The 24,050-nt window shown below is 39.7% G+C and overlaps 1 protein-coding gene across 4 annotated transcripts in view; it reads left to right on the top strand.

The window, feature by feature from the left end:
• PRDM2 (PR/SET domain 2) overlaps nt 1–24,050 on the top strand; it is a 73,811-nt gene that overhangs the window by 42,116 nt on the left and 7,645 nt on the right. For 2 of the 4 annotated variants that reach the window (XM_061479321.1, XM_061479323.1), the window contains 2 exons: nt 9,429–9,536; nt 9,971–14,342. In XM_061479321.1, coding sequence (XP_061335305.1) covers nt 9,429–9,536; nt 9,971–14,342 — 4,480 coding nt within the window. Of the gene's footprint in view, nt 1–5,985; nt 6,045–9,428; nt 9,537–9,970; nt 14,343–16,258; nt 17,835–24,050 lie in introns of those variants that run through there. The other 2 variants (XM_061479322.1, XM_061479324.1) reach the window with 2 other exon arrangements.

Here is a 24,050-nt window from a genome sequence, read left to right as displayed (position 1 = left end):
ATCAAGGCAGGCTGATCTAATAGTGATCCTGTTAAACTTTGTGGTGCAAGTTTTTGTGTGAGGTCTTTCATTTGCATTATCTTGTAGATGATGCTGTCAGAGTGCATGTTATTTCTTAATTATCAGAGTTTAGCTTCCTGTCAGCGGTAGAAAAACATATCAAGGAGAGATGTAGTGAATGCGGAAGCACCATTTTCTGGATTCAAGTAAAAGCTCACATTTGTTGAAGCATAAATTCAACTTTTGAATAATTCTCTGTATTTAAATACGTACTTTGGATGCTCTATTTTTAACTGAATTGTCCATAAAAACTGGCTAAATATAGAGAGCACCAGTTATTTCTGGAAAATCTGTATGCCAGCTGTCATTTCTTTCACTGCTGCTTTTGTTTTAATGCTTAGCAAACTAAAACCTAATGGATTATAATGAGGGAAGGCTGTTGATCACATTTTCTGTGAGGGTTGGCTGTGTCATTGTGCCTGTGGCGGCTGGCTATCAAGTGACTTACTAGGAATTTGTAGTGAATGGTGGGAGGTTGTGTTATTGGGGAGGGTAGGAGGTAGAAATACACAACTGTGTTGAGTGATGGAGAAATTCTAGGGCAAGTCTGAGCGCATATTTGTGTGCTCTGCTAATTCAGTTTTAGAAATACTGGCATGGGGCAGGAATAACATTTTAAATCTTGGGAAGATGAAAGCTTCTTGTTTAATTATTTGCATTTAATAGTGTCATCACAGCTCTCATGTGGGTGAAAACTGCACAGAATTAAACCCTGTAGATGTTTGTTTGCTGTATTTGGTAGTTGTTAGATGACATTCTGTACCGTTTAAGTCATTATGGATAATGTCTAAACCACGACAGATGAGTAAGTCTTCTTTTCTATAAACTTAACACTTCCTATGATTTATACTCAGTCAAAAGGCATATCATATTAATAATTTGCATGAGGTGCTGCCAATGTGGATGGCATACTACTGCAAACAGATAATATAAACTGCTTTTTGCCCCTCTTCCTGTTACAGAGGAAGATAGTACATAATTAACTTAAAAACCAGGAAGTGTAGGAAGACTACTGAAGAGAATTCCTATTTTAATTTTTGAGGACTAGTGTAATATCACATATGTAATACCAAGATTTCCCTTCATAGGATTTTTCAGGCTAAATGATTTTTTACATTTGAATTTTGTGAAGAAATTCAGCTGAGCTTTTCTGGGGTCATGAAGAACGCCACATAATGGCAGTATATTCCCTTTTGCTTCTTGCAAACTGTTGCATCATTTCTTTATATTGGCATGGCATACCCTATGATGCCATGCTAATGCTTCTTGTACTGGTTATTATATAGTTCAAGAAGTTTGTATTGAGATAGAGTAACAGGATCTTCAGTGCTATCATTGAAGTGGAGACTTTGCCAAACACTTGCAGGAATTGGTGTTTTAAATAGCCCAGCTCAGAATTTTCCTATGCTTTCCATGGCAACAAATTCATCTGTTATGCAAATGTCATATTAACAGTCTCCATAAATGCATTACTCCATTTTTCTGCAAAATGGCTGTTTAGTGATTGGTACAACCATTTCAATACATATACACGGGTGTATGCGCATCTGTCTTCAGGTGTTCTGAAATGTCTTCTCAAGGCAGGACGTTACTGCAGCTTTCATAATCTGGTTGGAAAATGCAGTGATTAAAATGCTACTCTTTGTATGCAAGGTGATGGTTAATGTGTAGCATTATGTTTATACATTGTACAGTTTGATATTAATAGAATTATTGTGAAGTTTGTCTTCCATGCTTATTTGGTTCCTCTTCTTCTGCTTCTGCTGGGCAAGCTTGAAAGTGTCTTTTTAAGGAAGAGTTGATGCTGGAAAAAATTGCAGAAGAGCCTTTGCTCACTGCATTTGCCTTTATTCTTGTCAAGCAGCCCTTTATCTCTGCTGCTGCTGTTTGTGGTCTTCAGACAGAGGTAGTAGTACTGGAGATTGTGTTTCAAATTACAGTGAGGAAAATAGATTATCTAAAACAACAGGGCATGCAGTTTCTCTTCAGAGACCTCGCTGTCTTCTCTGGCTTTAAATTATTCTTGGGAGTCAGAAAAACTACATTGTGGTAGTTTTTGGACACTGAAACATCCCATGTCCATTTTAGTGTTTCATTTTCTTAACAGTACGCAAGATTATACTTGCAGGGTCTACTTGTATCTGCTGCTTTTGTAATGGTGTTGCAAGGAAAATGCTCCATCAGTTCTTTATCGTATAGATTGAGGAAACCAGGGTAACCACATTGAAATTTTGCCTTTTTCTGCAGGTTTTCCTACATCCTTGACAGCATTGTTGAAATAGGCCTTGTTGAAATAGGCCTCTTGATGATCCTGTGTGTGTCCATTCAGATTTGACATGCCCTTTAATCAGGTGTTTCAAAAATTGATCTGTGCCTCCTGTAGCTTGAATTTCACCCTTAGAATTGCTGGAATCTGAATAAGAATGTGCTGCTTTGGTGTCTTTTTTACATTGTTTTAATTTCAGTTTTAGAAAGATTTAGTCTTGAAGATGGAAAAGTCAGTTAATGTTCTCATACTTGGTCTTGCTTTTGAATCAGAGGGATAGGTACCTTCCAACCCAGGGGAAAAGTTCTGCCAGAGGGTGTTAGAAAGGGTTTCATGTGTGCGTGCAACACACACATATAGCCAAACTGGAAGACATTACTCATACAGCATCTCTTACACTCACAATGGCATAAAAATAAGTTTTTTTCTGCCTTGACTCATACCAGTTCAGCCTGTGGAAAAAAAAATCTACCATCAAAGCTGTTCTTTGGCATCACTTGCGTATCTGAGCCTTGGGGTCTCAGGAAGCATCCTGGTGGGTTCTCTAGTACTTTAGCTTGCCAGGACAAGAGCATTTTTCCCCCAAAGCATTTGGTGGGCAGTGGTTTCATGTTCTGTTTTGTTTCAAGTTGGAAGCTTTGAGTTCAAAAGACATTCTCCCCCCCCCCAGGTAATAACGTGTGTGTGTGTGTGTGTGTGTGTGTGTGTGTGTTCAGAAGTACACAAGAAGTTAAACACAGCTCAGCTTGTTCTAGTCAAGTTTCAAAGCAATATGTAAATGTAAGTAGTTAAAAGGAACTTTGGGGTATTGTATTAACAGTAATATTACGTAGAAATATTGGAGGTGAATGTTATAACACCTAAGTAACATCAACAAACTAGAATTGCTGGGGTGTTTTCTTTCAGGGGTGTAATCTTTTCAATCCCTAGCCTAATATTTGCTAGCTTTATGACTTGTCCCTGCTATTTTGTGACTTATCCCTGCTATTTCTATGCTCATATCCTCTCTCTCCAGTAATTTGCGGTGTGACACTTTGAACAATATAGTGAATAAACTCACCTATCCTAAATCACTTTAAACTTTGGACAGCAAAGTTTAAATCCATTTAAAAATGGATTAATTGTGAGACGGTGAATGCTAAAAGTCAAATATTCTTTGCCACAGTAATGTGGTAGAGGTGTAAGTCTGCAGTGCTTAACTCTTCAAATGTGGATGAGGAGCTGTGCAATGAGCTTGTGTCTATTTTGATGTGTGGCTGTTGGCTTAGATCTTGAAATAAAATATTTGCATAACCTTGTGAGTATGACGTCGTGTTTTCAGCAAATTTCTGTAATCCCAATGATAATACGAATAATCCTCATATATATATCTATATATATACATATATGTATATCTCAGGCATGTCATACGTACCAGGTTTCCTGAATATTAGAAAGAGTTCTTCAGTCCTCCCAGTGTCTGTAAGCAGCTCTTAACACACAGGTATGTTGCTCTTTAGTCAGCCAAGTAGTTCATGATTTGGCTTTGCTGCCTGAGCAGGTGCTGGCAGATAGCAGGAGAGGTTTTGTAAACAGGATTTCACTCTGTGATGAACTGTGGCTAATGGGGGAACGAAAAAAAAAAACCCAAAATGAAGACACATAAAAGCCATCAGGGGAAAACAGGTTAAAAGAACAGCCTCAGACTTCACAGCTTCATAATGGGCATCTTGACTTCAAGACATTTTTTTGGTGCTTACTTAATTTACTGTTTAATAAATTCCATTTATTAAATATGTACGGTCTTTAACATTGATGTGCTGTGACATTCCAAGTTGGACAAGATTCTGAGAGTGACTGCAACATGTTTCTGTGTTTTTTCATGCTCCTGCAGCCAACACAACTTGGGTTTAATTTTTTGGAGCCATTTATGCTGTTATTTTGGATATGGCTGCTTTTGTGTGCAAAGGGCATTCATATTTTCTAGCCTGTCTTCCAGAACAAACAAGTAGTCAGATTTTTACAGATGCCTGAAGGTTTAAGGAATGTACTTGAAAAGCAGGACATCTACCAGCATTCCGGGTATAGAAACAGAGGAATTCTGGTGCACAACAAGCAGTTTCTCAAATTAAAAAATCAAGCTTCATCAGTATTGTAGAATTCATTAATCAGAATAATGTGGAAATGATTATGCTGTTGTCTTCTGGTGAGTTTTCTGTAGGACTTTCTAGCTTGTATATAGGCTTATCCTTTATTTCATTCTCTTCAATGCCAAAATACTATTCTAGAATGGGATTGATGCAGACTCTCACTAATCTGAACCAGTCCCAAAGGGATTTGACTATCAAGTTTATGTCATTACACTGTAATTTGCATCATGAAACCATGTGGGGATCCTTGTTTCCCAGAGTATAAAATGCAAATCTGTCCTTTTCCTTTTGGCCATACCTTTCCAAGGTGGCCACACTCACCTGTGCCCTAAGAATGCATTTTAAGGGTTCTCTTCTGCACTGTTTTCCAGGAGGCTTGAGATTTGGGCAGGTATGTGTGGTACTTTGAGACAGCACAGGTGGGGTATGAGGTAGATACGTTACTGGGCTGCAGTTAGTTGTTGGCTGTGGATTTCAAAGGAGTACCAGAAACTTACACCAGTGATTCTTTTCCCTTATAAACACAGTCTTTTGGGGGAGGCCAATGTCTGTCAGATTTCTTGGAAGTGATTCAAAACTGTTCGAGGTCAGGTGTGAGTATCCTTGCTTTATGATCGTAACTGTGAATGTAGAATCCCAGACTGGTTTGGGTTGGAAGGGACCTTAAAGCTCCTCCATCTCCAGCCGCTGCCACGGACAGGGACCCCTTCCACTAGAGCAGCTTGCTCCAAGCCCCTGTGTCCAACCTGGCCTTGAACACTGCCAGGAATGGGGCAGCCACAGCTTCTCTGGGCACCCTGTGCCAGTGTCTCATGGTGCTGCACTTAATGGTTATTAAACATAATAGCAGCTTGTATAGTTTAGTAGCATTTACTTACAGAATTCAGATCCAAGTGTATAGAAACACTGTGTTTAACTTCTTGCCTCCTGTTGTCTGAGTATGCTTATCCCATCCCACCAGAAATAACTCTGGTTTCACAGTTCCATTAGTATTCTGGTTAAGAGCAAAAATACAAGCACAGCTAACTGTAGGTTGCTTTGAGGTATCTTGGTTTGATCAATAAAGTGTGGCCAAATAAAGGTTACTCCTCTCTCTTGAATTCTTACTCTATTCTCATCTGAACTCCTGTAATAAGTGGGACTTAATGATTATCTGGACATTGGCAATAGCATGAGATCACCTGTGGCTGTTGCAGTTTTTGGGCTAAATGTTATACAAGTATTGTGAAGGTTTAAAGGCAGATAATGCTTGTGCTGACCTATCTGCAGCATAAGTGAAAGGAAAGGGCATAAAAGGACTATATTTTAAAAAGAAGTTGCAAGCCAAATTGATGCATTCCTCTTTTGATCTTTGTCACTGTAGACAAGTAGCTTTCCATCTGTTTCTTTCACTCATTTTCCTTTGCATCTTTCTTTTGCAATTCTTTTAATGCACGTGCACGTATATGAAGTTCTGCCCTTCATTTATTCTTTTGTCATTGTTTCCATTTCACTTTCCCTGTGTTTCATTCCTGTATCTTTCTTGTTTAGACCAAGTGGAGGATCCAGCTGGCAGTAGCAGCCATGTAGGACCCTTCAGGAACCTGATGGTAAGTGCACGTGTGTACTTATACTCAGGCTTCCACCAGGTTCTGTATTCTGAGGCATTTTCCCTCTCCTGCAGGCTTCTGTTAGTGCTTGACATCTGAAACAGTAGGAAAATTAAGGGGCAGACCTTCTTGGCTACTCCCTGTGGTACCCATTATATCAGAATAGTAGGTTGTGTTATTCATTGAAAATCTGCAGGAAGAAAATGATACCAATGTTTCAGGTGTATATGGATGTTGGGAATTCATAGAAGAAAGTCTAGCAAAAGCTATTAAACATCTTCAAAAGTTCCTGAAGTCTTGATCTGTGAAAGCTGGGAGAGTGTATCAATGAATTACCACTTTACTATTACTCTGGTCTTAAATTCTGTTCCTGGGCATCTGCTTTTGAACATTCAGGGCCATGAAGTGGACTCATCTGGGGCAGTCATTGCCATGCTTGAGTACAGTGGATTCTTTTAACCTTTACAAGAATGCTGCAGCCTATAAATGAACAAGCTAAAGCTGGTCCAAGGAAAACACTGAAAACTGGTGGTTGTTTCTAGCTGATAACTGTCAGACACTTAACTGGCAAGTTTGCTTGCCCTTCTGAGTAAGGGCAGTTAGGTGCTAGATGAATTTTCAAATGCATTTATGCTTCAGGGCCAAGAAATTGAACCACCTCCAGCCATACAATTGAGCAGGCTGCATTGTGAGCAGGTTGCATCATTGGTTTTTTGGAGCGTGGCAGGAGAACTTGCAGATGATCTTCCTTCCATAGCATAAGGAAGTATGTGACTTGAGTAACTCCATTTTGTGTACAAATCCTGCTATTTTAGTGATTTCCCAGATTATAATTGGATTTGAAGTACTGTAAATGTTACATCCTATAAATGGACAGTGCTTTGGAAAACCTGTGCATGCTTTAACACCTATGAGTGATTTTTATTGTTGCTTTTATGGTCTTGACCTCACACTTCAAAGAGCACAATTTATTTCTAGTCCTGTTAGAAAAAAGAATTGGGTCTGGATTTGAAGGCTTTAATGGTAACACGTCATTATGCTTAAATTCAGTGCTGCTCTAGAACTAAATGTAGAATTGCCCTGTGACTTCATCTGCAATACTGTCATATGCTTCACAGTCTAGTAGAGCACTGTCTCTAACTGTGGCTGAGTTTGGCACAGATGAGAGGGGCCTGTGGACCCATCTTTTCCTTCTTATTTCCACTCTCACTTATAGAGATGAGAGAGAAATCTAGAATTTCATATTTTCAGTCACTTAAGTCAGGATACTGATGTTGGTCTTGAAATGCTGAGCAGTCTGCAGGAAAAATGTCAGCTCTTAAAGGGTTCTAGCAGTTGAATACATTTTGTTAGGTTGGTCCTAAGGTGTATTGTGAGGTATGTTTTATTCCTTCAGGATATATTGAAATTGACACATTTGGATCTTTTACCTAGAAATGGAACTGTAGGTGGATTGTGTTACTGTACATTGCAAGAGTGGTTTCAGCTGACTTCTGGAAGCTTGTTTGAAATACTTCGTACTCAGGCTTGGTACTGGCAGTTGTAGTTACAAACATTGGTGGTGCTGATACCAAGAAGCTCTGTTCAAGCTGGACGTTCAGTAGCCTCTCACAGAAAGATGCTCTTCAATTCCTTATACCTATGTGAACACTAAAATCCATGCTACATATTCTCACAGCTTGTAGGTGTTTGGTATAAAATACAACCAAATGTTGAATCATCAGATAAATCAGTATTGGTTCATTATGGGCTGTTTGGACACAGAGATTGTTATAGTATCTGAGGATATGATGAGATAATTGCTAGTTCACTTTAGGAAGGGTGTGTGTGTATTTTGCAAAGGTGACATAAATCCATTCTGTGACTATTGCCAGTTTCTCAGGCTAAAGGCCGTTGAATTGGAATTAGGAAATTAACACAAGGGTAATTATATACATGAAATGGAAACACTCCAGAATGTGGGGAGAGCCTGTGAAATCTGAGCTCCTTGAGAGGAAATCCAGATAATTACTTAGATAGAATAGAATGTTCAAATAAACCCAAGCATTTCCTTTTAAAGCTGACCTGTCTCTGATCTGTTCTGTTGGAGGGCTACATACTCGAACATTTTCAGTTTGAACAGAGGAACATTTTTTAAAAGGCATTTCAGTTTCTTGGCTCAAGATGTGAAAAAAATATTTTCAAGGAAAAAAAAAGAGGAGGAACTTGTTGACAGGATTGTGGGTTGGAAGAATGTGCTTCTAAATAAGAAATGGGTTTGGGGCTGTGATGCACACTTCTGATTACAGGGAAGGGTCAGTGCGTTAAAGTAGCATTTTCAGTTTTAGAGAAGGAATTTATGTTAGAAGGAGGAATTTTGCTTGCTTCTTCTGAACAGTTCTCACTCCTAAGAGGTACTGTGTAGAAGTGTGAAGTTTCAGAAGAGGTGGATGTCTCAACCGCATTGATGTATGTAAAATAACCATTCTGCCTGGAGAATGTGGTCTTTGCAGTGAATGAGGTGGAAGGCCTTAAAGTTTCATTTGTTACTGCAGTTCTTCCTGTAATTTCTATATGTTACAGGACTGAATTTTTAAGATTAATGGAAAAAATCAGCAGATGTAACGGTGCAGTGCATTGGTAAAAGAAGTTACAGTGTCCGTACGTCTTGCAACACTGATCAAGTCTTTGCGTAATGCCATTCTCCCCTAATCTTCCTTGTGTTCAGCGTCCTGTGGAACTAATCTAATCTCTTAATTTTGCCAACAGAAAACGTTAGAAAATTTGTTTGTGTTGGTGGACATGATCAAATACCTTCATATTGTACTGTTACTGAGTTCCATCTGGTTTGATTTTATTGTCTTTGCCTTTTTGGTCAAGATTACTTTTAGTTTTCTCATAATGTTATTACTTCATTGCTTTTATTACAGCTCTTCAAGTCATTATTCAGAATATTCATACAAGTAGGGAAGCCTCCATGGGTTTCACTTCATCAGATCTTCCAATTAGCGTTGTATGAAGACATTTCACATTTTCCATATGCTTTTATGGATACAGTAATTCAGTAGCCATATGGAGGTATTGGGTAACTGTATGGTGTGAGCTGGTTAACTCTGGACAACACATTTTTTTTATAGTCTGTTCTTGCTTTGAAAGTGAGTAAAGTATTTCAGAGTCTCAGGGTTTTAGACATTCACTGTTGTCTTCTAATTTGTTTTGGGCTCTGGAGGTTTGTTTCTTTATCTTTGTCTTTTTTACTGATCCATCATTTGTATTCCTCAGGAAGATGGGGTTTCTAGAGAAGTATTATATTCCAAAGCTGGGGGGTTTAATTCTGCCATTCAAATACGAAAAGCAAATATTGTTGAGCAGGAATAATGACTGTTGGTCATCTCTTCTCCTCAGGAAAGAAGAAGTCTCAGGAAGGTAAAAAGGGAAAGAAGGCAGTGGATACAAAACAGAAAAAGGCTGATTTGGATTCTACTGCTGCAGATATGAAGGACTCTAAAGAGGGTGAGTTCTTAAGTATTTTATCTTATTTTTTATCCTTCTAACTATCTTTTTGAATAGGGGATGCTTTTTGTCCTGTTTAGTATGTTAGCATGTTTTGTTAGCGTAGCAAAGTGAACGTGTTTATATTGTTTGCCCAGACTTTTTTATTAGTAGGGAACTTTGGTATCAGAAGTATGTCATTAAGCATGCAGGACTGACAACAGGAAAACCAAATGTACTGTAAAACTTAGATGTAAATCCAGACTTCTTAGAACGGAAGAGTCTTTGGAGCTTAGTTATACAGTCAGTATTTATTGTTATTTAATGGAAATCGGTGTCATAATATAAATACTGTTTATGCTATGTTAGAAGAAAAGGCAGAAGAAAGGTGCAGTGTACTTGGAAGTGTTTGGTAAAAATGTCTCATGCTTTTCTTTTCCTACTCCATGTGTCAGGTCACAAAGAGGAAGATGAAGCACCTTCTGTTTCTGCTGTACTGTCCCTGGAACAAACAGCCGTAATTCAGGAAATGGTAAATCAGGATGTACTTCCAAAGCTGATGATCCCCAGTCCTACCAGTGAACCACAAACGGTAACTGAAGATAAACAAGAAGAAGCAATAAACTGTGCATCAGACGATTTTGATGATGAAGATGATGAGGATGATGAAGAGGAGGAAGATGAAGAGGAGATAGAAGATACCAGTATGCCTAAAGAAAATGCTGAAATGCCTTTGGTATGTGAAGAGAAGATAGACTGCGTGGAAGAGCAAAAGAGTACATCAGAAGAATCTCCAGAAAGCTCTCCAAAGAAAAAACTGGTTGTGAAAATTCCAAAAGCAAGAGGTGAGTCAAATGGGGATGTTCCAGAAACATTCATGTTTCCCTGTCAGCATTGTGAGAGGAAGTTTACAACAAAGCAAGGACTTGAACGCCACATGCACATCCATATATCTACTGTTAACCATGCTTTCAAGTGTCGATACTGTGGGAAAGCCTTTGGTACTCAGATTAACAGGCGAAGACATGAGCGACGCCATGAGGCAGGGCCAAAAAGGAAACCATTCTTAACACTAACGTCCTCACAACACTTGGATAATGTTGCTGATAACCAAGTAATTGTGGATGATGGTCTTAAAGATGACCTGAATGTTTCCAGTCTTGTGCAAGACTCTGTTGTCTTAGATTCTGAGAAGGTTTCCCAAGAAATGTCAAACTCTGCTTTTGCTGAGGAAAATAAGGAGCCCAAAGAATTACATCCATGCAAATACTGCAAAAAGGTTTTTGGAACTCACACCAACATGCGGAGGCATCAGCGTAGGGTTCATGAGCGTCATCTTATTCCCAAAGGTGTCAGAAGAAAAGGATTCTTTACTGAAGAGCCACCACTTCAGGCAGAGCAGGCCCCACCAGTCCAGAGTGTATATATAGCAAGTACAGAAATAGAAGAGGAAGGTGAGGTAGACGATGTCTATATTATGGATATTTCCAGCAATATCTCTGAAAATTTAAATTATTACATTGATGGTAAAATTCAGTCCAACAGCAGCACTAGCAATTGTGATGTGATTCAGATGGAGTCCAACTCTGCAGAGTTGTATGGGCTAAATTGTATCATCAGTCCAGTCACAGTGGAAATTTCCCCAACTTTAAAGGTTACACAGACGCATGTGAATGAACCTCCTAAGGAACCCTCTAGCAATGGGAGCAATGAATCCAAAAAGAGGAGAACTGCCAGCCCTCCTCTTGTACCAAAAATAAAAACTGAAATAAACCCAGAACCTGTAACTCCTACTAGTTCCTTAAATCTGCCTCTCAGCCTTTCAACAGAAAGCTTACCTTTTCAGAAAGAAAAAGGTGTTTATTTGTCGTCAAAATTAAAACAGCTTCTTCAGACACAGGACAGTAAGAAGATAAATCCATCAGGAGAGATCCCTAAACTGGGACCTTCTGTTACATCTTCACCTATTTTGCCTTCAGTATCCAGTAGATTTAAAAGAAGGACCAGCTCCCCTCCCAGTTCTCCACAGCACAGTCCAGTACTTCGAGACTTTGTCAAATCAGGTGAGGGAAAAACTGTGTGGAATGATAATATTCGGGGTTCAAAAATGCCAAAGTTAGAAAGCCACAGCAACTCACCTGCTTGGAGCTTGACTGGAAGGGAGGAGAAAGAGACTTTGAGCCCTCTTTGCTTTGAAGACTATAAAATATCAAAAGACTGGACAGCAGCTCCGACTTTTGGCAGTGTGTGCAACCAGCAGCCACTGGATTTATCTAGTGGTGTGAAACAAAGGTCTGATACCAAGAATAAGAATCAGGTTCCCTGGGAATCTGTTTTAGATTTAAGTGTGCATAAGAAGCCTTGCAATGATGCTGAAATTAGGGAATATAAAGAAAATTCCATACAGCCAACCTGTAGTGGTGTTAAAAAGAAGAAACCGACCACTTGCATGTTACAGAAAGTTCTGCTGAATGAGTATAATGGGACGGATGCAGCCACAGACAGCACACTCGGGGTGAACAGGAGTGTGAGCCCGAACAAATCCCTGGAGCCTCAGACAGAACCTGACATGGATCCCCGTCTGTCTGCATTGTCTTCTGTTGACACTCAGCCCCTTAGTTCTTCCATTTCCCCTGTTCCACAGGCATCTGCTGTACCTTCCATGTGCCAGCTGCCTCCTTTGTTAACACCAACCAATCCTCCTTCCCCACCTCCCTGTCCACCCATGTTAACAGTTGCTACATCGCCTCCTCCCCTCCTTCCCACAATGCCCTTATCAATTCCAGAAGCCTCTGCCAGTGCCACTAACACTTCTTCTTGTCCATCGCCACTCTCTAACACTACTACCCAATCCCCGCTACCAGTTCTTTCACCTACAGTTTCTCCTTCTCCATCTCCTGTTCCTTCTGTTGAACCTCTTATTTCTGCTGCTTCACCTGGTCCTCCTACACTCTCTTCCTCGTCTTCCTCCTCATCTTCCTCCTCTTTCTCCTCTTCTTCATCTTCGTCATCTCCATCTCCACCTCCTCTTTCTGTAGTTTCTTCTGTTGTTTCCTCTGCTGATAATCTGGAAAATACTCTCCCAATAATAAAACAAGAAGAAGCTGAAACCGAACAGCAGAAAGCAAGAGAAGATCCTCATACTTCAGGTGAATCAGGAGTAGTGCAGGAAACATTCAACAAAAGCTTTGTGTGCAATGTCTGTGAATCACCTTTTCTTTCCATTAAAGACCTAACAAAGCATTTATCCATTCATGCTGAAGAATGGCCCTTCAAATGTGAATTCTGTGTACAGCTTTTTAGGGATAAAACAGACTTGTCAGAGCATCGCTTTCTGCTTCACGGAGTAGGAAATATCTTTGTTTGCTCGGTCTGTAAAAAGGAATTTGCTTTTTTGTGCAATTTGCAACAGCATCAGCGGGATCTCCATCCAGACAAAGAGTGCACACATCATGAGTTTGAAAGTGGGACTTTGAGACCCCAGAATTTTACTGACCCCAGTAAGGCAAATGTGGAGCACATTCAGAGCCTGTCAGAAGATTCTTTGGAACCTTCTAAAGAGGAGGAAGATGAAGATCTGAATGATTCCTCTGAAGAGCTTTATACTACTATAAAAATAATGGCTTCTGGAGTAAAATCTAAAGATCCAGATGTTCGTATGGGTCTCAATCAACACTACCCAAGCTTTAAACCACCTCCATTTCAGTATCACCATCGTAATCCTATGGGGATTGGAGTTACTGCAACAAACTTCACTACCCACAATATTCCGCAGACTTTTACTACTGCCATTCGATGCACAAAATGTGGGAAGAGTGTTGATAACATGCCTGAGTTACACAAACACATACTGGCCTGTGCATCTGCCAGTGATAAAAAGAGATACACACCTAAAAAGAATCCAGTACCGCTCAAACAGACGGTGCAGCCCAAGAATGGCATGTTGGTTATAGCTGGCCCTGGGAAGAACGCCTTTAGACGTATGGGTCAGCCTAAAAGACTTAATTTCAATGTTGAGATTAGCAAAATGTCCTCAAACAAACTCAAAATCAGTGCATTGAAAAAGAAGAACCAGCTTGTCCAGAAAGCTATTCTGCAAAAAAAGAAAGCTGCCCAGCAGAAGGCAGACTTGAAAACTCATCCGTCCGAGTCAGACCCTCACATATGCCCCTACTGTAATAGAGAGTTTACTTACATTGGCAGTTTGAACAAGCACGCATCATTTAGCTGCCCCAAAAAACCCATCTCTCCATCTTCTAAAAAGAATTCTTCTAAAAAGGGTGCAAGTCCTTCACCTGCAAGCAGTGAGAAAGGCAGTAACCAGCGCAGGCGGACAGCAGATGCAGAAATCAAAATGCAGAGCATGCAGCCTCACCTGGGCAAGACCAGAGCACGGACCTCAGGACCTGCCCAACTCCAGCTTCCTTCTGCATCCTTCAAATCAAAACAAAACGTTAAATTTGTACCTTCCATTCGCTCTAAAAAGCCAAATTCATCATCGTCACTGAGGAACTCTAGTCCTGTGAGGGTGTCCCGAATGTCCCACGTTGATGGGAAAAAGACTAAGGGGGTTGGTAAGAACAGTTCCTCTGGAATCTCTAGCAAAGCCTCCCGGAAATTGCACGTCAGAATACAAAGGAATAACAAAGCTGTTCTGTCAAGCAAGTCTGCTGTGGCAAGTAAGAAAAAGGCAGACAGATTCATGGTGAAAGCTAGGGAGAGGATTGGAGGACCTATTACACGAAGCCTACAGCAGGCGGCAAATGCAGAGGCAGCAGAAAACAAAAGAGATGAAAGCAGTACAAAGCAAGAACTGAAAGATTTCAGGTAAGCATTTAATTTGAAGTTGAAACAGCACAGGAACACGTTGTTTGCTGGTTTGCCATAATTCGTGGTCTTTTTGTTTGTTTGTTTTTGAGTTTCTCGTACTTAAATAAAAAAGTTTTTTCTTAAACCCTGGTTAAATAGCTGTCATGCTGAGGTATGATGTACATACTGGATGCATTCTTTCATGTTGTCATGAAATAATACATAGTTTGTATAGAGAATGTCTTTAATTATAAACTGAATTGAAAACTCTGGAAAAAAAATGTCAGTACCTGAGTGCAAATAAACTGAACATCATTAAACTTAATGGTATGGGAGACACTGAGCTTGTATTTGATACCTGGCATATACGGGGGCCTAAAATCTTTCTAGATTTAGTTTATGGTGGTTGGCTAAGCTAAAAATCATGATGGCATTTTTTGCTCACTAAAATGACTTGCATTGTTGGTCTTGAATAAAAGCATTCTCTGCATATCTTTTAAAAACCGAACCACGACCAAATACTTCAAAGATGTATGTGCATATTGAGTCAGATCAGTGAATACTTAATAGAAGGGAAGTAGATGTGTAAGAAAACTTACATGAACATGTAAATTTGTTAGAAGTTTCATGTTCTTACGTTGCAGTATAAACAAATTTTATAATGAAAGTTCTATTTCTTTTTGCGAAGAACCATTTTAATCACAAGAAAGCATAATACATCAATAAATAAATAAACTCTTAATCTACGTGCCTGAGTCCCGACTTACGTCTTCGTGTAGTCTCTCAGATCAATAGGGTGCTTTCCAAACTGTTTGTCACTGCTAGTAGCATGCTCCTAGCCTGCTGGAGTTGAATACAGGTGCGTGATTTGCCCAGTAACCTCCACAAAGCTCACTGGTAGGTAGGAGTTCTTTTGGTTTTGGTAATTGCAGTGCGTGGCTGTGTTTAACACTAGAGTTATGGCTGAAGGTATTATTTCTTTAATCGAAGTAATTGACAGTGGAGGAACTGGCAGCCTCCTTCAGAACAAGGAGGATTTATCGAGTGTCAGAATCCAGCCTTTGCAGCTTGTGTGTCTTACGGTGGAGACCTCCTAGGTGAAAATGTTGAGGAAATGCTTTGTAAAGTAAAGGTTCAATATAACAGAATTGTTCAAAGCGCTAAAGGGGAACTTGACTTTAAATAGTCAATACCCTAATTAGGACGTGTTGAAAGAGAAAAATGTTACTGGAATTTGGAGACTAATGGGGTAAAAAAAAAATGCCTTTAAGGAACAAGAAACATCTACCAGGCCTGTTCTCTTGGGACATAAACATCTCTATGTTACTTAATTCTCATCAGCTGCTCCTTTAGTGTTGTGTGAAACTCTATTTTACGTGGTGCCAGAACAGACCAGTAGAATTTGAGGCTAAAATGACACGTCTTTCCATCTAAATTAAATCATTTGGCCTTGGGCAGAATAATGGAGTACTTGGAAATTGGTGCATATGGAAAGCATTCAATAGTATTTGGAGTAAATCACAGTTGACCTGGGTTAAGATTTCCTTGACTCTCTCAAATGCTGTTGGTTTACTTTGGCAGCTTGCAGCCTTGACTGATTTAATGAATAGTTAATGCTAGTAGAACTCTTGCATTTTGTTTCTGCAGTAAGTAATGTTCATAGATCTAGATTGTGTAGTCAACTTTGGTTTTCTATCAGGTATACAGTATGAAGAACTTTTTTGCCTTCATACGCTATTGTCAGCACGGGCTTTGATTCTGCTCTGTGCAGGCACTGTATTTTTTCTTTTTTTCCAGGAAATCTTAATATTTTTTCATGTAATATTTGTCTCCAGATGTGTTTTCCACCTTTCAGTTTCTCTGTGTAAACATATTCCATTCACAAAGAGTTTGTTTTGTCATTTATCTTCAGTTTTTTGTCTTCTATTTTCTAGGAATCTCCTGTAAAAACAAAACAAAATCCCTTAATGACATGGTAGAGCTGTTGCATGCTCAACTTAGGATAAGCACTACGCCAATGGATGTGAAATCCACCAAGCTTGCGAAACCAGCTGAAGCTGACTCACAATCGTAAAATTGCCTTCAGGCTTCTTGCTAATAGTCAGGGTCAGGCTTAGGTTGTCTTACTCCGTGCCTGACACATATGGCTGGGCTCATGGATGATTCAGTTAGAAGGGTACTATTCAAAACAAAACCCATGTGAAACCACCAAAAAAATAGTGGGATTAACTAAACCAAATCTACCTTTGTGCTTGCTTAGATCCTGGAGTTGTCTGTACCTTCATGAGTGGCACGCAGGCAGGTCAGTGGTGTATTTGGCAAAGCAGGATCCTTGATTTTATTGATAATTCAGTGTAGATTCAGGGACAACAAATGTTGCTGCACTTAAAGTATTTTTGTCATGTATTTAGTCTCTTTTGTCTAACTGAATCAATAGAGGCCAACCTAGCACCACAGAATCTCCTTCCCACCTCCTCCTCCTTGCTTTCTGAGTCTTTTAGATATCCAGTATACAATGGGGGAAAAGCCTGATTTGGATGTTTTATGGATTTTTTCCAAATTCCTATTTATACATGCAAATGAAACTTTATATAGCAATGAAATACTGATATCAATTTCTAAATACCATATATATAATGAATGCATTGTATCTTTTTATCGATAAGAAGGCTATAGACCAGGACTACATACCTGTATATTTTGAAAGTTAAATATATAATTACTCAGAAAGGTTGTACACCTCTATCTAATAACTTAAGACAACAAATTAGTCTGTTGTTGATAACAGCTTTTTGTGGAAATGCTGTTTCTCGTGTTCATACAGCTTTCAAGATTAATGACAGAATGGATGGAAAAGTGACTCGTTTCTTTACACAGACACCCCTTTTATTTTTTGTTCTTGACTTAAAAAAGTAATCTACCTCTTAAAATTTGTAGTTTAATACTTTGTTTGGTGAATTTGTGCCACTTTAACTTTCACTTTCACTATCATTCCCATTTTGTTACATTTCTGTTATGGGGACTTTATGTTGAAATACTGTATAAAAGCATTTGTAGCAAGTTTAAAAAAAATAAAATATTTAAAATTATTTAAATTGTTTTGGACACTTCAATTGTACTATATGTGATTTACATTTTACATCAATTTCAGTTTGTTTTCCTTTTGGGTTGTTAATCTTGGAGCATGTTCCTGTATTAAAGTTTGCTGTTAGTTATATTGTTTCTTTTATTGGAGAGTGATATAAAGACTATTCTAATGAAAACATTAAAAATTACAACTTGATGTAAAAGTGGGGTTGTCATTGCTTTTGAACATTGTGGCCTTGCTGAAGGTACTGTAAATGCAGGTAAGCAACTGAAGGGGGATTTTCTCCTCCAGCACAATGCATCGAGTGAGTTGCAGATGTATGTAAGTCTTGGTGGTGTTGCAAGCACTTAATGACCAACTAGATGGAACTATCCTGACACATTTTTATATAACTGTAACCAATAAAGTCAACTTTTTACAAACTTGTGAGAAACTTGCCTTTTGTGTGGAAATGAGATGGACCAGGAGCAAAGCAGCAGTGTACATCTAGAAGGAATTAAGTGTGCTTGCATCCCTTAATGGTCTACACCCATGTCACTGGAGCAACTTTATAGCAGTTTGACACTTCTGAGTTAGGCCTGGATTCTTATTTTTAATTGAGGATACAATAAATTTGTATTAATTAAAATGACACACTAACTTTTTTTGTACTGGACTGTTCTATTTGATATGCTTGAAACGCGTGAAATAGTTTAATTTATAAGGTACATGTGAAGAGTTTTGGTTCTGAGAGTTTTGGATTGTTGTATTCCATCACCAAGATGTACATTCTGCCTCCTGCAGTGGAGCTGGAAGCATCTGTGTCCATATTAGTCTGGTGGTTGGATGGGATAATGCAGTATCATTAACACCATCAGTATTACAGTAGCCAATTTCTTAACATATTCATTACTGATCCAGTAGTAAATTAATATTTTATGCAGTTGTCTGTTCAAATTAATACTTCTGTTTGAGTAAGATTCTTTGGCAAGAACTCCGTTGTTATTTTCTGATGTGACGTATTCCTTGAACTCGTTACCCTCTCCAGAGCCAAGTTTTCCTTGAATTTTAGCAAAGAGGAAGATTCTGGTACAATGAGGCAGGAGTTCTAACTTTGTTCCCTGGGTGTTTTTGCAGGCACATCTCTGTTGGGATACTATACACTGCAGTTTGGTAGCTGCAGTGTGATGGAAAAGGTGAATTCTATCCTAGCTCACAGCAGTGGTTACGTGGTAGGACAGCCACAGTAAAGGTTTTTTATATTGATTAGGTTTTGCTATATTTACTTAAGTGAAAACGTTTTGGTTTGCATACCCATAGTTGTATTTGGATAGATACAATTAAGAAACATAAAAAGGTAAAAACTCTTCCATAGTTTCGAAGTTGCTGAGGATGGGGTCTAAACTTCCCCTTACCTACTTGTTACCACATCTTTCATCTCTTGCTGACAAGTGAACTACCGGTTGGTGTTTGATCTTGCTGCAATGTTGGTGTTTTGATCACCATGTAAGGGTTTATTAGAGATGTCTAGCAGTGAATTGATCCTAAATAAACCAGTTTCCATCCTTCATTCCTTAATATGATGGCAGAGGTTTGTTGCCATTGTCTGTGCTGTTTCTCTGCTGTGATATTAAATCTCTGGTGACCCAAGGATACTACTACTCTGAGATGTTCACATGTGTTTGTACGTGCTAGTTCTCAAGAGGAGGGCTGTATGGTGGACATCTCTATTCCAAAGTGAGAGCTGATAATCAGGGAACAAGTTTCAATCCTAAATAGGCACCTCATCATAGATGGGAAGTTTAGAACTTTATAGTTACTGTTGCATCTCATCTGCGTAGTTGAATTTTTGTGGCTTGTATAACTGCCTCTTTATGATCTGAATGCAACAATAAAGCTGTAATGATGCACGCAAAGTGCTGACGTTGCTTGAAATGCATCCAGATGGGCACTGAAAGCAATAAAGCTTGTCCTGTTCACAAGACTGACATGCTGCTGGCGATCAAATGTCAGTTTAATAAAAGCAGTAATGCTGCAGTGTATGTGGAGATGGGAGATGTATCACATTGTGATTACTCATTAGCCAGCTTACTAGAAGGAGTTAAAACCAGCTCATATCAGAGAATGTCTTGACTGTGGTATTTGACACCCTGCATACAGTGTTTCCTGCCTTGATCTGCAAGCTCCTCACCCTTTGTGTAAGGCACCTGTAATTGATTTAGGTTAGTGTATTTCTGATACTATGTTTTGTCAGCATTTGGTATTACAAGCCTCTTACTTGAAGTTTAGTTTAGATCCTGATGATTTTCTTCATGGAAATGTAGAAAACTAGATCCTGGCAATTTGAGGTGTGAGTGCAGAAATGAATAGCACTCCTCTTACTGAGGTTTGGGACTTCATCTCCAAAATTATGGGGCCAGTTCCAGCTTTTACTGGAGTGAAGTTCAGCTGAGTTGCCAGTGATAACCTGTGACAGACAAATAGCTTGTGAATGACCTAAAATATATAACTTGGAAGACCTCGCATACTAATTCTAGCTTTTATTTAATGCATGTGTGATCTGAATGAGTCACATGATGTTCTGTTCCTGCTGAAAATGAGCTGAAGGATGGGTTCTGAGCACCAAGTGCATGCTGTTCTGGATCTGAGCTTTGTGGTAAGTGAGTTGTGAAAAAGAGGTAAACTTCTACAGCAGCTGTTTAGTTAAACTGGTAAAGAACTAGAAAGAAACTCTTGGGACTAGCTTGAAATTTCGTAGTAGTAACTGAAGATACTTTAATACCAATATAGAGCAAAGCTGATTTGGGGTCACCCTTATGCAATATTTATAACAGAATATCAATCCTTGTAGAATTAATGCTACATTGTGTTTGGTGGTTTTAGGATGTGGCTCGGGTTTTGAAGAGAATGGCTAGGAGCTGTTGAGCTTAAATCTCACAGACGTCTAATGGGAACCCTGTAAAGCTTCACCTACACAATAGTCTGGGTTACTTTCTGAAGCAGATTGCTTCATCTAAGCTTTGTGGATGGACGGTTGCAATATCAGTGAACTGAGAGTTCACACCTGCTCAAGAGATGTCATAGAAAACACTTGGAAACAAAGTACAAATCAAAATGCTTAAGAGATTTCAAAAAAGCTGATGTTCTGATGGCATTGAACCCCCACAGTGTTCTATTGATGTATGGGATGGATTTTAATTCCAGAGTTGTACACTGTATTTTGGGTGGAAACCATGACATAACACAGGGCAGAGCTGCTCTCTAATGAATAGCAGCTCTTTAATAGAAGGGGGTACGTGTAGGACCTCCCAGTAGTGGAAGAGTGGGAAAGTGAGGAAAGTAATTGTGTTTCAGAGCAAGGGGCAAATAAAATACTGTAAGAGAGGCATGACACAGTAATGGTCTGTTACACACACCAAATAAGACAATTCTAAATGTTAATGTCACTAAAGATGGATCTTTATGCCATATACATGAGTGTCTCAATGTAATTTCTTAAGCTTGCTTTGGGATATTGACTTTGCAATGTAAGTTGTTTTTTGAATGAAATGAATACTGAGTTAACACTTAAGTGCAGCTGAAGTCGGTGCTGCTGTGCGCTCATCACTTGCAGACAGGCAGAGGTCACCCGAATGATTAAAATAGGTATTGGACCCAATAGTGGGAAAGGAAACTGCTGGTGTAAGCAGGGTCTAACGCGAGATCGCTGGTGGAACTCGGAAAGGAGGTACCTGCGTCCTATTGCTCTGCACCAATCTCTTCAGCCACTTATAAACCTCTTCCTTAGTTCAGAGGAAGCTTTCTTGCTATTGAGGCACTTCTTACTACTCCTTCCTGTGCGTACTTCATCGCTTTGCATTCTCATTTTGCAGTTCCTGCACATTTACTTCTCCTAGTAAGACTTTTAAAATGCTTTTGATAGAGTGTGCTTTTCAAAGCATGTGTTTGAAAAAGAGCATTGAGATACTGCTGGTTTTTTTTTTCCACAGATACAAGGCAGTAAAACACTGGAAAAGGGAAGCTAGACCAGGCATCAAGTTGGAGGGAGGCTTTTTTGTTAAGAGATACGTATCTGCTTCATCTTCTTAATTTATTCATAGCTGGAATGGTTTGTGGGACATAGTATAGTAAGCAGCGACAGGCATGATGTGTATATCTGCTTATTTTTTTGTGAGATTTGTATGTTTCACAAGCCAAACAGGGTCTCTGAGTCCTGGTTTGGATGAAACTGCCAAAGGGTTGCGAGAAACAGCTTTGGTTATTCGGTGGGTGATGTTCCATTTCTCAGAAGCGTGGGCTCAGCATTCAGGCCGTGTGATGCAAGGTGGGATCGCACACTGCAGGTGTGCTGCCCTTCAGGTGAGCGGGAGAATTGAGACTTCCACTGCTCCTAATGCCCCGTGTCAGTCAAGGAAAGGAGACTAATCTCATTTGTGGGTCTGTCTGTGCAGAGCCTGCCTCAGGGCCTTCTGCAGTTTAGGCAGTGCTGATGCCTAAATGCCAATGGTAAACACGAGGATTTTGTTTCAGGGAGGTGATTCTGTTGAGAGAGCAGTGGATGTGCTGCCTGCTGAGGGTATTTGAAGGCCTGGCAGCAAGTGGGAACAGAAGAGCTCAGTTTGTTCTCACTGCAGGTTGAACCATGGGGCACGGGCACTGCTCCATCACGGGTCCTGGGGGCAGTTTGCATTGGGAAGTGCTCAGACTGAGCAGACCCTCTCTTGAGCGGATCTTGTGAGTAGCAGTTAGTCATGTTCCAGCTGTGACCTCATGGGAGAACTCCCTTAGTGTTTCATTTAGGCGCTGTGATTTCTGCTAAACGTAGTGTGGAAGGAGGCAGGAAGAGGAGAGAGACTGAATTCTTCCATCATTGAGCTGCTGTGGGTTACACACTGAAACTCTGCTGTCACTGGAGTTTGAAGGTGTTTTCCCCATTCATTACAGCGAATGCTTTGATTCGTCTCTCTTTTTAAATTGAAAGCACCTTTTGTTCTGTGATTTCTCTATGTAATGAGATGTGCAGGACTGAAGGCTCATAGTAGTTCTGCTGCCCTTCAGTGATCATTTTGAGCTCATTCAGAGTAAATTTCTGTGTAAAGATAAATAAAGTTTACTTAAGTCTTCCCTACGTATGGTAAAAGTTTTCTCATTCTTTTCCTGTCATAAATGTGATTCAGTAGATAGAATCTTTTAAACAAATGAGTAGTTTGTTTGACAGTGTAGACCATGTATTTGAGTACTGCTATTTTTAATGCAACATTCTTTGCCTTCTGCCTTGCACAATGCTCTGTGCTGCTTTAAAAGGGCAGGAAGATGAATTGAGGATGTGATACTATTCATCTAAATTTATAGACCTAGACCAAGATCTCTTAAAGAAACTAATAATGTCTGAGCTCAATTTGAGGTACCACCAAGGACTGATTTCCTGAAAGCTCCGGAGCTGAATCTCTGTAAAGTGGCTACTGTAGATAGCTTTTGAAAATCTAGGGATGTTTAAGTAAAATGGTACCAATTTGGGGTATTTCCCTAGCTGAGTTCAGGCTTGGTGTGGGATTTATTCTGCTCAGCAGTCTCAGTGTTGGCTTGGTGTTTGTCACTGCAGTTAGTAGTGGTCTGAAGCAGGTTTTAGTGGGAGTGGAAGTAAGTCAACAATGAAGAAACTTGAACTCTAGAGCACATGCATGAAACAATGCAATTCTGGAGTTACAGTGGGGGAGCAGTGGTGCTTTAAAGTTCTCAATTTCTCTGAAGCACTGTGGTTAGCATGCTGCTAGGAATCTTCTTGAAAGCTGAGAATGCAAAGGATCTCAGTAACAGGTTTTTCCAGTTTAGATTCATGAAAGGCCTGACCATAAAATCATAATACTCATGTTCTGTCCTTCAGCGTCACCTGACCGCAAGATAAAGTCTGACGTGTTCCAGCTTTTTCACCCGTTTCATAAATGTATGTCTCAAAATAGCTGCAGGACAGCACGTTAAGGTCCTTTTAGCTTAGTGCTGCTCCCCCAGTTTTGGTACGCAGAGGCAGGACGTCCTCCAGGAATTCTATGGACAAACCTTTTGTTCTGCTGAAGAGTTTGTTTCACTTAAATAAGAACAAGAATAAGAATTGTTCATGTAATTGGTGGTTGATGGTTTTCCAAGTCCTTGTTTTGTGTATTTACTTTCCCATTAAGCAATATGCTAGTGCAAGAGAGTACGTGCCAGTGGTGGTAGCAGCACCATGCCTTAGTTCTTGCTGAGAGCGTAGTGCTCAGAACTCTGTTATCCAGACTCTGAACTCCCTTCCTTGCCTTTGGCCTGTAAAATTGCCTACCCTAATTCTGCAAAGCCAAGAATTCAGGCTCAAGCATCCAGATCTCTTTGTTTTCTCCCAGGTTGTCTGCTTTCTTCTGTGTCAGCTTAGATGTAGTTTTATTTAAGAGTAGGAGACACTTTTGATAGACCACGTCCCTATCTATTTTTGTGCAGTGAGTTGGAGTGCATGTCTGCAGTGCTTGTCCATATGCTTGGGGTTTTTGAGTGTAGAAGCCCTGCAAGAAAAACACACTTTAATTGAGGTAAAATGTGAACTTCAGTTACCTGAGTCTTTTATGCATTGACTTTCACTGAATGTCCCTGGTGTGACCAGCAACATCAGATCACTTCAGCCTTCATTC

Source organism: Pezoporus flaviventris, unplaced genomic scaffold, assembly GCF_033815535.1.
Source record: "Pezoporus flaviventris isolate CSIRO_AGI_PZ_B2104156 unplaced genomic scaffold, CSIRO_AGI_Pfla_v1 ptg000148l, whole genome shotgun sequence".
In the NCBI taxonomy this organism is placed as follows: Eukaryota; Metazoa; Chordata; class Aves; order Psittaciformes; family Psittacidae; genus Pezoporus; species Pezoporus flaviventris.
The sequence above is the reverse complement of the archived record's forward strand: the minus strand, read 5'-3'. Positions and strand labels throughout refer to the sequence as shown.